The sequence below is a fragment of the Myxocyprinus asiaticus genome, chromosome 36 (genome assembly GCF_019703515.2).
Source record: "Myxocyprinus asiaticus isolate MX2 ecotype Aquarium Trade chromosome 36, UBuf_Myxa_2, whole genome shotgun sequence".
In the NCBI taxonomy this organism is placed as follows: Eukaryota; Metazoa; Chordata; class Actinopteri; order Cypriniformes; family Catostomidae; genus Myxocyprinus; species Myxocyprinus asiaticus.
Window position 1 is genome coordinate 38,452,518 of NC_059379.1, and position 13,091 is coordinate 38,465,608.

Here is a 13,091-nt window from a genome sequence, read left to right on the forward strand (position 1 = left end):
AAGCAGACTTTCTTAAGTGTGATAGTTAGGAATGTCATAAAAAAAATAAAAAACAATCGATACATCGATTATTGATCAGCACATTATTTTTTCGAAATGTTTTTTGAGGCATCGATTTATATAGCATTTAAATTAGGAGCCTAATTTGTGTGCTTTCCAATTCACTGTCAGATGGCTTCTGTTTAATTTAGTTTGGCTATGCTTTTTGAGACCATGAGGGGGTGATATAAAATGTATTGTTCCCATGAAAAATTGGTAATATGAAAGCTGTTTTGTGGACCGGGGAGCGGACCATGGTAACAAACCCGAGACTACCTGTAGGAGGTGGTCTGAGGTCGGTTGCAATAGAACTGTGAGTTCGCATTAGTGAGAAAGCAATATGTAGTCTGGTCCACACTTGTTCAGGAAGTAAAATAACTTGCACATGCGTTTTTGCAAATTTAAGCATGATGACACCATCAGCTGCACAAAAACGCACACACGTGCACCATGAGTGACAGGGGAACATAAACAGTTTGCAAGCATATGATATAGTGGCCTTCTCCTGGACATGCATATCTGCTGAATTATGGACACACAGAGGCGCAAGTGTCGTTCACTCTGGTGTGCATAATGACACCAAATTAATGAAAAACACACAAATATAGTGACCTGCGTTCTCTATAATGTGCACGTTTGTGATGACGCAAGTTGATGACGGAAAAGCACCAGGGCTCTACAGAATCTAAAAGAGTGTGAAACTAAACCAACACTGCGGGGGGTACCGGGAACAATCACACTTGGATTCAGACTGCAGCAAACATGCCCAGTTTGAAAACCACCTAAGTTAAATTCTCTCATCGTTTACTCACCCTCGTGCCATCCAAGATGTGTGTGACTTTCTTTCTTCAGCAGAACACAAATTAAAATTTTTAGAAGAATTTCTCAGCTCTTTTGGTCCATACAATGCAAGTGAATGGGTGCCAAAAATTTTAAGCTCCAAAAATCAAGTCAGCACAAAAGTAATCCATATGACTCCAGTGGTTAAATCCATATCTTCAGAAGCGATTTGATATGTGTGGGTAAGAAACAGATCAACATTTATGTCCATTTTTGCTTGAAATTCTCCACCCTGCTCAGTCAATGTGCACTTTAATTTTCACTTTCACATTCTTCTTCTTGTGTTTTTGGTGATTCACATTCTTCATGCTACTGGGCAGGGAGAAGAATTTCTAACAAAAATTTACTTAAATATTGACTTTTTCTCACCCACATCTTTCATATTGCTTCAGAAAATATGGATTTTAACCACTGGAGTCATATGGATTACTTTTATGCTGCCTTTATGTGATTTTTGAAGCATCAAAATTTTGGCACCCATTCACTTGCATTGTATGGAACTATAGAGCTGAAATATTCTTCTAAAAATCTTAATTTGTGTTCTGCAAAAGAAAGAAAGTTATACACATCTGGGATGGCATGAGGGTGAGTAAATAACAAGCGAATTTTCATTTTTAGGTGAACTATTCCTTTAATTTGTGCAGATGGTGTTTTGCATGGTGTTTCGTTGAGGGTAATGTTATGTTATGCCGGATAAACAAACTGGAGAGTTTTGGGGAAAGGGCAAATGTTTAATTTGGAGTAATTTCAGATTCTGGGTTAATGGAGCTGGCCAATCCCTGGATGAATCAAAAGCAGTGTGTAAAAAGTGCAAAGCAGTACCATACTCCGGGAACACATCTAATATCCATTATGAACAGATATCATGGTGAATGGCAGGGATGTGCAGCAAAAGGCAATAAACAGGTACAACCTACAATTGCGGAAGCTTTGAACCACAAAGGCCAAGAAGCTAACAAACTGTGTAGTTAAGTTTATAGTCAGAGGTATGCAGCTGTTTAACATGGTGGAGAATCCCTTTTTCCAAAACATCTTGGAGGAAATGAATCCAGAGTTTAAGTAACCCTTCTGCTCACAACACAAAAAAATGGTGATATAGACCGATAATCATCGAAAAAAAATTCTGATTATAAAATGCATGAAAAAGGCATCAATCCTGAGCCTAGTGATCATGTTATAAATGCATGAATTAAGTATTATTATTTAATTTATGCATTAACAGTAGTTTAGATATTAATAATACATTTAGTACCCTGTATACAGCGGCCCCAAAAAGTACTAAGCCACACTAAGTATTTTCTGAATGTCACTGCATGGCATAACAAATATCAAAGTGTAATTTATTTTTAAGAGAGATAACACATGCACATTTTTCAAGAATAACATGTCGCGGGGAGTGACACCATGCGAGGAGCGGGCATGTGAACGGTGAGCTCTGCGCACTTTGCTAGTTTTAATACTATTTGTGTCATAAACCGGTGAGATTCGATACACCCTGATTCTTAATTGTTCTAGGAAGACAATATGTCAAAAAATTCAAAATCCTCAGGCTCTGGAGACATTAAAAGACACTTACGTGCTCAAGCTGATTCCCTGAGAAACAGGCCGAAAGCCCCATACTCAATTCGGACAGTGAACTGAAAGAAATCCAGCGTGAATTGATGAATGTGTCGGCAATGCTGATGAAGGTCGTTGATCCTTGGAGGATCTTGCTGTGATACGTCGATCGATCACTTCCATGGAGACTAAATTCTGAGTTGGTTACAAGAGTGTCGGACGTCAAGAAAAGGATTGATTATCTGGAGTCATTGGAGAGGGAATTAGCTGCTAATCCGCTAGCGTCCAAGAGAGATTTGGAACGTGTTTGGGAAAAACTGGAGGATTTGGAGAATCATAATCGACGAAACAATGTCTGAATTGTTGGAATTTCTGAGCATGAGGAAGGCTGAGATATGGTGAAATTCCTAGACGAGCTCTTCCCGAGTCTGCTTGACATAACAGGCCATAAATCTGGAAATCGAGCGAGCTCACAGGGTTCCGGTTCACAGATCCGCAGAGGGAGACAGGCCCCGATCAATTCTGGCCAAATTTCTGAGATCATACGATAAAGATCTCGTGTCACACGCGGCAAGGAGTAAAGGAAGGCTTTCTAGGAAGTACCACAACATTTCTTGTTCCCAGACTTTATGAATTTGATGAGAGAACTGTGAACGATTCAGGGAATGCAAGAAACTCTTACATCAATGGAAGGCCGCTTTTGCTCTGATGTTTCCGGCCAAACTGAGAATTGATACTAAGGATGACCATATAGAATTTACATGCCCACAGCAAGCATTGACCTACATAAAGACAATCAAGTGAGTAAGCCATTTGGTGATTTTAATGTTGCCACCAAGTGGACCTGACTCACTGAACATACTGTCTGATTAAACTGGGTGCTTTTGTTGTTTCGTTTTGTGGTGGTTGTTGTTTGTATTGTATAATATAATTTCTTCTGGACAGCTTGTGGATGAATCTGCTCGTTTTGGGTGCTTATGCCTCCTGTTGGCTGGAGTTGGTTTTGTTGAATATTTCCTGAAGGGCGCTGGAGTGAGTTTGATGGCCCGTTTATTTTTGTTTTTTGTGCTGGTTCCGCTAGCGGCTGGAGCTTGTTTTGTGGAGGCACACACCAGAGACAGTTAAGTGGATGAATCTACATGTTTTTTTTTTGTGTGTGTGTTTATTCCGCTTATTGGCTGGAGTTTGTTTAATAGATTATCTTCTGTTGTGTAATTCTGTTTTACAAATTTTTGTATAGAAACACTAGACTTGAGCAATCCGACGGCAAAGTTGTTGCAGGGACTCTCGTAGGCATACATGGACTGTTTGAGTTTAGAGGGATGGATGCCGTTTGGCGCTGTCATGCCCGAGGTTAATGCACATGTTTTTCTTTTTGTTTTTATCTGCGGAAAGTTCGGGGGTTGATTGTTGCACCAATGTGGAATGGGGTCTTTATAATTTTATTTTTGGCACACAATCTATTTTTTCTTATATGTCAAAATGTCAAATGTTAATATGAGTGGATTGTCTCTCTCCACATGGAATGTGAATGGGTTGGGGCACCCCTTAAAAAGAAGGAAGGTTATTTCTTTTCTTAAACATAAGAAATATGATATAGTGTTTCTTCAAGAAATTCATCTTTCCCCACAGGAAGCTGAAAAAGTTGGGAAGATATGGGGTGGACATGTTTTCTTTAGTGCTGACTCAAGTAAGAGCAGGGGAGTCATTACACTAAGTAAACATCTACAATTCAAATGTCTCAAACAGATTAAAGATAAATTAGGAAGAGTCATTATTGTTTTAGCAGACATTCAGGGGCAAAGGTTGATTTTGGCTAATATTTATGCACCTAACGTTGATGATCAGAGCTTTTTTATAGATCTTGAAGGGATGTTGCAAGCTGCTGACACATCTCATGATATAATATTGGGAGGAGACTTTAATCTTTTGATGGACTCAGTCCTTGATCATAGTGAAGCAAAAGTGTGCAAGCCCCCTAGAGCAACACTGACACTTCACAGTTTGTGTAAAAATCTTGGTCTTACAGATATTTGGAGACTTGAACCCATCTGGTAGGGACTATACATTTTTTTCATCAGTCCATAAGATTGATTCTAGAATAGATTTTTTTATATATACAGTGCATCTGGAAAGTATTCACAGCGCTTCACTTTTTCCACATTTTGTTATGTTACAGCCTTATTCCAAAATGGATTAAATTCATTATTTTCCTCAAAATTCTACAAACAATACCCCATAATGACAATGTGAAAGAAGTTTGTTTGAAATCTTTGCAAATTTATTAAAAATTAAAAACAAAACAAACAAACAAACAAAAAAAAATCACATGTACATAAGTATTCACAGCCTTTGCCATGACACTCAAAATTGAGCTCAGGTGCATCATGTTTCCACTGATCATCCTTGAGATGTTTCTACAACTTGACTGGAGTCCACCTGTGGTAAATTCAGTTGATTGGACATTATTTGGAAAGGCACACACATGTGTATATAAGGTCCCACAGTTAACAGTGCATGTCAGAGCACAAACCAAGCCATGAAGTCCAAGGAATTATCTGTAGACCTCCGAGACAGGATTGTATCGAGGCACAGATCTGGGGAAGGGTACAGAAAAATGTCTGCAGCATTGAAGGTCCCAATGAGCACAGTGGCCTCCATCATCCATAAATGGAAGAAGTTTGGAACCACCAGGACTCTTCCTAGAGCTGGCCACCTGGCCAAACTGAGCGATCGGGGGAGAAGGGCCTTAGACAGGGAGGTGACCAAGAACCCGATGGTCACTCTGACAGAGCTCCAGCATTTCTCTGTGGAGAGAGGAGAACCTTCCAGAAGAACAACCATCTCTGCAGCACTCCACCAATCAGGCCTGTATGGTAGAGTGGCCAGACGGAAGCCACTCCTCAGTAAAAGGCACATGACAGCCCGCCTGGAGGACTTTCAGACCAAGAGAAACAAAATTCTCTGGTCTGATGAAACAAAGATTGAACTCTTTGGCCTGAATGGCAAGCGTCATGTCTGGAGGAAACCAGGCACCGCTCATCACCTGGCCAATACCATCCCTACAGTGAAGCATGGTGGTGGCAGCATCATGCTGTGAGGATGTTTTTCAGCGGCAGGAGCTGGGAGACTAGTCAGGATAGAGGGAACGATGAATGCAGCAATGTACAGAGACATCCTTGATGAAAACCTGCTCCAGAGCGCTCTGGACCTCGGACTGGGGTGAAGGTTCATCTTCCAACAGGACAACGACCCTAAGCGCACAGCCAAGATAACAAAGCAGTGGCTCCGGGACAACTCTATGAATGTCCTTGAGTGGCCCATCCAGAGCCCAGACTTGAAACCGATTGAACATCTCTGGAGAGATCTGAAAATGGCTGTGCACCGATGCTCCCCATCCAACCTGATGGAGCTTGAGAGGTCCTGCAAAGAAGAATGGGAGAATCTGCCCAAAAATTGGTGTGCCAAGCTTGTAGCATCATACTCAAAAAGACTTGAGGCTGTAATTGGTGCCAAAGGTGCTTCAACAAAGCATTGAGCAAAGGCTGTGAATACTTATGTACATGTGTTTTTTATTTATTTATTTATTTATTTTTAATACATTTGCAAAGATTTCAAACAAACTTCTTTCACATTGTCATTATGGGGTATTGTTTTTAGAATTTTGAGGAAAATAATGAATTTAATACATTTTGGAATAAGGCTGTAACATAACAAAATGTAGAAAAAGTGAAGCGCTGTGAATACTTTCCAGATGCACTGTATATATACCTAAGTCCCTCATTTCATCTGTTGTTGATTGCTCAATTGGAAAGATCATAGTCTCTGTAGCCCTGGTGAGTTTAGAGGTGTTGCCACATACAGAGAAAAATAAATCATAAAGTTGGTGCTTTAATGTAACCCTTTTGCAAAATCCTGAATTTCAACAAATGTTAAAGGCTGAAATCAATGTTTATATGGAGACCAACTGGTCCCCAGTATCCTCTGTGGGCGTGGCTTGGGAGGCACTTAAGGCGGTTCTTAGGGGCCGGATCATACATTATGCCTCATTCATCAAAAACTCCAAAGCACAAGAACTCGTAGAGTTGGAAGGGAATATTAAAAGTGCTAAAGCATAGCTGAAGCACCGAATGTCGTCTGATGGCCTCAGAGAATTGACCCGATTGAAATACAGATATAATACTATTTTGTCGCGGAAGGTGGAGTTTTGGCTATTCAGGGCAAGTCAGTCATATTTTGAGTCGGGGGACAAAGTAGGGAAACTTTTGCATAGATAATAAAGCAGAGAGAGTCTTTTTCTACCATTCCCTCAGTGAAATCTGCTGGTGGTGAAATATTTACCTCAGCCATTGATATTAATAATGCGTTTTAAGAATTCTATCTTGATCTCTATAGTTCCACATCTTCGTCTACTGATGAAGATATTAGAAACTTTGTGGAACCATTAGAACTCCCTAAAATGACGACTGAGCAAAAAAATTATCTTGATTCTGAGATAAACTTGGAGGAGCTTGCCGAGGATATTAAGGCCTTGCCTACAGGCAAGGCTCTGGGGCCAGACAGCTTTGCTGTTGAATTTTTTAGATCTTATGCTACAGAACTGGCTCCACTTTTGTTAGAAGTTTATACAGAATCATTAAAGAATGGAAAGCTTCCACCAACCATGACACAAGCCCGGATCAGTCTGATTCTTAAAAATGACAAAGATCCAAGCGAGTGTAAGAGTTACAGTCCAATTTCCCTGATCCAGCTAGACGTAAAAATATTGTCAAAAATTCTGGCTAACCGATTAAGTAAAGTTATGACACCTCTTATACATATAGATCAGGTGTGGTTTATTCGGGGCAACAGCTCTTCTGATAACATTAGGCGTTTCATCAATATCATGTGGTCAGTGGCGAATGATCAGACTCCGGTCGCTGCCATTTCACTTGATGCCAAAAATGCTATTGATATGGAAGAATGGGATTATCTTTTTAAGATTTTGGAAATATACGGGTTCGGGAACACTTTTATTGGATGGATTAAGTTACTTTATAGACATCCGGTAGCGGCGGTACAAACAAATGGATTAATTTCAGATTATTTTACTCTGGATAGAGGCACCTGGCAGGGTTGCCCTCTTTCCCCATTATTGTTCTGTCTTGCCCTGGAGCCATTAGCAGCTGCGATAAAAAAGGAGGATGATTTTCCAGGGGTGGTGGCGGGAGGTGTGGCACATAAGCTTTTGATTTACGCAGATGATATTTTATTATTCGTACCTGTAACAACTTCACAGCAGAAGGGAAGGAGAACACAGGGAAGTGGGATTCCAGGCTCAGGTAAGACTTTTAATCGGCCACTTCAGTGCTTTACAACTTCACAAACTCATCAGCTTCACAAGCACGTAGTTACTTAAACACATCAGCTTCACAAATACCACAGAATGAACGAAACAGCTTCAGGAGCACCGTGGCCTTCCTTGCGCCATAATCTCTCTCTCTCTCTCTCTCTCCTCTGCTAGTGGCGTGGCTGTTTATATGCTGCTCTCCCCATGCTCACTGGAATTAGAGACAGGTGTTACACATAATCTAGCTCAGGTGTAAGCACCCTTACCGCTTTCTCTCTCTCCAGACGGACGCTCGACCACGCCCCCGCTGCCACAGTCCCCTACCCCATTAGATCTATGCCTTGCCTTCACAGAATTATTAATACCTTTTCTAAGTTCTCACGATACAGAGTTAATTGGTCTAAATCCGAAGCTTTGGCTCTGACAGCGTACTGCCCAGTAACGGCCTTCCAGCCGGGTGCCTTCCAGTGGCCCAAACAGGGCATTAACTATTTGGCCATTTTATTCGCAAATTTGTGTGATTTAGTTAGAGTTAATTTTGACCCCTTAATAAAAAGTTTTTCGAGCGATGTGAGCAGGTGGGCTTCATTACATTTATCTATGATTGGGAAGGTTAATGTTATTAAAATGAATTGTATTCTAAAATTCAACTACCTGCTACAGTCTCTCTCTGTAGATGTCCCCCTCTCTTATTTCAAGCAATTTTATAGCATAGCGAAGTCCTTCATTTGGAATGGTAAGCGTCCTATTTTACATTTTAATAAGCTGCATAGGTTGATCGACAAAGTCGGGCTAGGCCTACCTAAGATTTTGTTTTATTATTATGCATGCGGTCTTAGACATTTGGCTCATTGGTCGCTTCCACCTGAGAGAGCCCCTTCCTGGTTTTGTATTGAATGGGAAGTTCTTGCCCCATTTTGCCACTGCAAAGCCTTTCTATCAAACTAATCGGAGAAGTTAAGTTACACCCCGTTATCTCGCATTTGCACTGAGTATGGACAAAAGTGTCCAGAATGTTTCATTCGGACATTTATTTAAATGTTGCCTCAAGCATATGGCTGAACCTTAAATTATGTATTGATAAGTCCCCTTTCTGCTGGTCAGAGTGGATTGTGAGGGGGGTTACTACACTCGGTGACCTATAAGAGAGTGGAGTGTTGAAATCGTTTGAAGATTTGGTTCAACATTTTGGGATTTCTAGATGTCCATTTTTTAGGTATTTACAGCTGCGCCACCTGCACTGTACTATTTCTGGGAGTAGCATACACCCCCCTAAAGCGGCAGATACTCTGGGAGTGGTGATTACTGCTTTTGGAAAAGGTCATGAGGCATCAGTGTATTACTCCCTGCTAATTCAGAGTCTGGGGGATGGAGCTTTAACTTCTATCAAGAGATTATGGGAGAAAGATTTAGACTTGGTATTGGAGGAAGGAGTGTGGGCTAGGATTTAAAAAAATGTCAAGTCTGCATCTAGAGACGCAAGGGTGCGCCTTATGCAATTCAAGATTGTACATAGATTCTATTGGACACCCTCTAGATTGTATAGGCTCAGTTTTAAAGACACACCCACCTGCTGATGATGCCAATTGGAGGATGGAGACACGGCCCATGTTTTTTGGTGGTGTGTTGAGATCCTGGGGTTTTGGATGAAGGTTCAGAGTTTGTGTGTGATGTGTTGGGCACTCAGATTTCATTTGGTCCCAGACCCCAAAACATAAAGGATTGGGTCCTGACCAGTGTGATGGTTGCCAGACAGATTGTTTTGAGGGGATGGAAGTCAGCTGGAGAACCCCCATTTCAGGAGTGGTGCACTGAGATAGGGAGGGTGGCGGCGTATGAGGAAATGGAATTTAGTAGACTGAGTAATTTGGATTTGTTTGTTGGGAAATGGGGCAAGTGGTTGGCGTTCTTGGAGGTCTCTCGAGGAGAGGTATTGGAGAGAGAGGTTTAGATGTAGATGTGTGTGATTATTATATTTTTCTTTTTTTTTCATTTTTTTTTTTTTTTTGTGTATATGCTCATGTGACCACAGGAGTGTTTGTTTGGGGGTCGGGATTAAATGTTAAATGTCGATTCCATGTATATATATTTTGTTTTTCATGTTTTCTGTGTGAATCAATAAAACTGTTAATCACCAAAAAAAAAAAAAAAGAATAACATCACAAAATGTTGTTAGATTTGAAATAAGAAAATACACTGCTCAAAATTCAACATTTAAAAATCCAACAGTTTTACCAGCTCCAGAAACCATGAGTGGTTGGGCCATTCTGGCACAACCAACAGCATGGTTTCCTTGTTCTCCCATACACTGCACAACTCTCGGTGAAGCAAGTGGACGGAAGGGAATGCAAACTTGCATTTCGCTGGCTATTTGTGAGCTAGGGCTTCCAAGCCCAGCGGAGCAATAGTACCAATGGCGACAATGCGTGGTCTCTGGAGAGGCAATCATGTCTATTTTGGCCTCCACAAATAATTCCCAAATCATCAGAACTGTCTGAGGATGAAGTCTACAACCCCCTTGTATCACGCCCTGACAGTTCACCCTCGGGGGGTGACTGTGCATTGTGAGTGTATTGACATTAGAATTTGTAAATGAGCTAATTATTTTACACATATTTGCACCCAGTGCAACTGCAGCGGGGGGTTTGCAACATTCTTTATTGGAAGGTGACAATCTTTTGGCACGGATCCAACAACAGTATGAACACAAACAGTACTGCAGAAATCTGCTGGGGCAAGGACACTTTTGAAGCACGATTTTGCACTTCGGCCAATGCCTCTGGGGCCTAACTGTATGGTCAGACTCCGTCTTCTTGCGAGGCGGAGCAGCAGGGGCACTGATTTTTGAAGAAGTTTACCCGAGGAGGAACGCGAGTGACCGCCAAAAAGGTGTTTAACTCCTTAAACAACTCCGGGTCTGGGCCGTTTGCATCCATCTCCTTATGTAGGTCAGCCTGAGCGCAGATGTTAGTCTGCAAGGCTTAGATGGATGTAGGAGTCTGGTTTTCTAGAGGAGGGGGCATAAATGGGCTGCTACTGCCACTTCCACCAGAAGAATCTCAGTGTAACCTAACTGCTCAGCTGGAAAACATTTGTGAAATGCCATCTTGAAAAAGACGTCGTTAAGCAAATGGCTCTTTTATGCTAGTGTACAGTAAACACACAAAATATGTAATACATTTTATAAAAAACATCAAATTTCAAATGATAGGCTTCCATTGAACCACAACAGGCTGTAGACAATAATCCACTCGCTGGTGAAGCAATAAAACGACAAGTTGAAGGCTCGTCCGTCTGCTGACACACAGGAGAAGAAAATAATCCATGCGCTGTCGATGTGCAGACTCAACGGCGAAGCGTCAGCGTAGGCTGTTCTTCAAATGATCCACTTGCTGTGAAGGTCTGCAATCTGACAACAAATCATAGAGGGGCGTCCACAGTACGAATCTAGATTGTATCTCGACCCTGAAGGAGAAAATTCTGATCAGATCAGCACCATGCTCGGCCATACATAAGTGTAGGGGGCGGAGCATTAAGCGCTATCTGCCAATGAAATTGCATGATTTTAAAGGGCTTCAGAGATCGCCACTCATCCCATAGCATCAGTAAACTCACGCAGTGTTGAAGCGACCAACTTAAAAGGGAACTAATTTGTTGCAGTTGACACTTGCTTTTGATATTTTGTATCTAATGCAATAACAATTGAAAGTGTTAAGCGTCCAATACTTTGTGAAGCCACCATACAATATATATATATATAATCACAAGTATGCACACTGAACTTGAACGATATGAAAGGTGTTTTGGGGTACATATTACCTGCTCCTTGGCTGCTGTAGGCCAAGTGTGGGGGCACAGTGATCCTTCTGCGCTCAGTCACACACATTCCCACAACGCCCTTATCCACACCAGCAATCAGCGCCCCCTGTCCCACCTGCCCAAAGAATGCTGTCCCCCTATCATAGCTGCAGTTAACACAGACACATCCTCTTAGTACATTTACTCTGAAAGCAAACCGTTTTAAACTCACAGAATACAAATCATACAAACAGACACAGCTTTGCTAATCACATTTTACACACGTTTTGTACAATCAATGGTATGCATATATATCTTCAAATAAAGTTGTGTGTCCGTACCATGATACAGTGATGTATCAGATCGTAAAGACATAATACTGAATGATTACCATGTACCATTGTACTTACATGGTACTCCAATATACTTCAAAAAAATACCATGTCCAAAAAACTAGCAATACCATGGCACTTTTTGTTTGTCCATTCTACTTAGAACAGTTGTAGGCTCTGTAGCCAAAGGCATGGTTTGTCTCAAAACATGCGCTGCCTGCCTAGACAGCGTTTTGGGTGCATATGACACTCCAAAATGACGTATGAATGTCTACAATATATTCTTATTACATTATTATATTATTTTTCTAGATATAAGAGATACAAGGCTTTGTGTTTGAGTACACCATCCTGAGTAAACCTGGCATTTTACATGATGTTCGATGCCGATATTGTAATACTATATAGTACATGTCAAAAAACAAACAACACAACAACTTAGTATTACCTAAAAATTAATATCATTCATTTGTAACCTAGAACACTGAATAATCTCACCTCGAGTCAAAGAGTTTTCCGTCGGTAAAAGAGCCGTTATAATGTAACCGCACGAAATCCCCTGATTTCACATCTCTAATGCAGCGCGCGGGAATGAAGTATCGATCAACTACAATATCATCGATCGGCCCGGGGTTACAGTCCACAGAGAACCAAGTCGCCAGCAATAAACTCACAATATATCTCTGCATCATTTTAGGAAGGGACAGTTGTGTGTGAGCTCAGCAGTGATTTGTGTGCTGTTGTGGGAGGAGTTCAGATGTGTAAACGTGGAAGGTCTTAAACTGGATGGATGTTGCACTATGGGATAAAAATCCCGTCAAATGTATTGCAAATTTATTCAAAATAATAAGCGTGAATCAAAAACTAATAAGTGCAGATAAAAAAAAAAAAAAATTATTAAAAAAGCGCAAAAATAAATAAAAACGCAGATAAAAATAATTAGCGCAGATCAAAAAAATAACAAGCATGAATCAAAAATGTATAAACACATTTAAAATATGCTACAAAAAAATAAATTAAATAAATTAAAGCAAAGTCATCAGAACTGCAAACAAAATAATGTTTTCCTTGGTTATATTACTGTTTTTTGTGCTCTCTGACAATTTTGCTCATATTTTCATTTTTTGTACGCTTAAGCAGTATTTTTCTTTGCTTTTGTTTCCAAGTTCTGCGCATGATTTTCTAAAACGTTTGAG

The 13,091-nt window shown here is 40.7% G+C and overlaps 1 protein-coding gene across 2 annotated transcripts in view; it reads right to left on the bottom strand.

Annotated features, from left to right (window-relative positions):
• LOC127427110 (peptidyl-prolyl cis-trans isomerase FKBP10-like) overlaps positions 1-12,638 on the bottom strand; it is a 31,321-nt gene extending 18,683 nt beyond the window's left edge. The window contains exons 1-2 of one of the 2 annotated variants that reach the window (XM_051674482.1): positions 12,394-12,638; positions 11,585-11,730 (exon numbers count right to left, since the gene is read on the bottom strand). In XM_051674482.1, coding sequence (XP_051530442.1) covers positions 11,585-11,730; positions 12,394-12,587 — 340 coding nt within the window. In that variant the 5' untranslated portion in view covers positions 12,588-12,638. Of the gene's footprint in view, positions 1-7,697; positions 7,717-11,584; positions 11,731-12,393 lie in introns of those variants that run through there. The other variant, XM_051674483.1, reaches the window with a different exon arrangement.
• Between the last annotated feature and the right edge of the window lie 453 nt (positions 12,639-13,091).